The sequence below is a fragment of the Nicotiana attenuata genome, unplaced genomic scaffold (genome assembly GCF_001879085.1).
Source record: "Nicotiana attenuata strain UT unplaced genomic scaffold, NIATTr2, whole genome shotgun sequence".
NCBI classification, from domain to species: domain Eukaryota; kingdom Viridiplantae; phylum Streptophyta; class Magnoliopsida; order Solanales; family Solanaceae; genus Nicotiana; species Nicotiana attenuata.
The window spans coordinates 4980-5803 of NW_017677668.1; the positions used below are offsets into that span (position 1 = coordinate 4980).

At 39.4% G+C, this 824-nt stretch overlaps 1 protein-coding gene across 1 annotated transcript; it reads left to right on the forward strand.

The window, feature by feature from the left end:
• The first annotated feature begins 239 nt into the window (after window positions 1-239).
• LOC109221461 lies at window positions 240-758 on the forward strand. The gene has a single exon (XM_019385943.1). The coding sequence runs from the start codon at window positions 240-242 to the stop codon at window positions 756-758; it is 519 nt and encodes a 172-aa protein (XP_019241488.1).
• Window positions 759-824: the final 66 nt, after the last annotated feature.

Here is an 824-nt window from a genome sequence, read left to right on the forward strand (position 1 = left end):
CTTTTTGGCGGTCGCTTTTAGGCGGATTTCTAGTAGTGCAAGAAGAAGGATAAGTTGTGGATCCAATGGATTCATACTTATTACAGGAAGATCAGTCCAATATGGGACATAATTCCGACTTAAGCATCCTGGATGGTGAGGAAAATCTTTAAGGCTAAGGAATACTCTGCAAATGCTGGGTACATGCCTGCGGATATAGTAGAAATGAATTCTTTTTCTATAAAGAAGCTATATCAACAATGCAAGGGGACTACCAGAAAGTCTCATGGATAAGACTTGTATGTAATAATGCTGGAAGTCCAAAGTGGATCTTTATATTGCGGTTGATAGCTCATGGAAAACTATACACTAAAGACAGGCTTGCAAAATGGGGTATTGTGAATAATATGATCTGTCCACTATGTGAAAGTGAGGATGAATCCAGAGAACACCTTTTCTTTCTGTGCAAATACTCAGAAAGTGTGTGGAGCAGATTACTAAAATGGCAGGGGATAAGAAGGAAACATATGGGATGGATTATGGAGCAAGAATGGGTCGAGAGATATGCTAGAGGCAAAAATGGCAGTGCTGATATATACAGAATGACCTTAGCAGCATGTGTCTACGCTATTTGGCAAGAGAGGAACCTCAGAGTATTTCAGAACAAGAAAAGAGATGCTGAATGGTTGACAAGATCAATTGTGCAAGATGTACATGTGCGAGGTGCAAACAAGGTGAAGATTGCAAGCAAATTGGGAACGATGAATTGGTATCCATGACTATTGTAACTCGAAAGACAACACTTATCAATAGATTGATACCAGTAGCTTAGCTTCTTTTTGAGT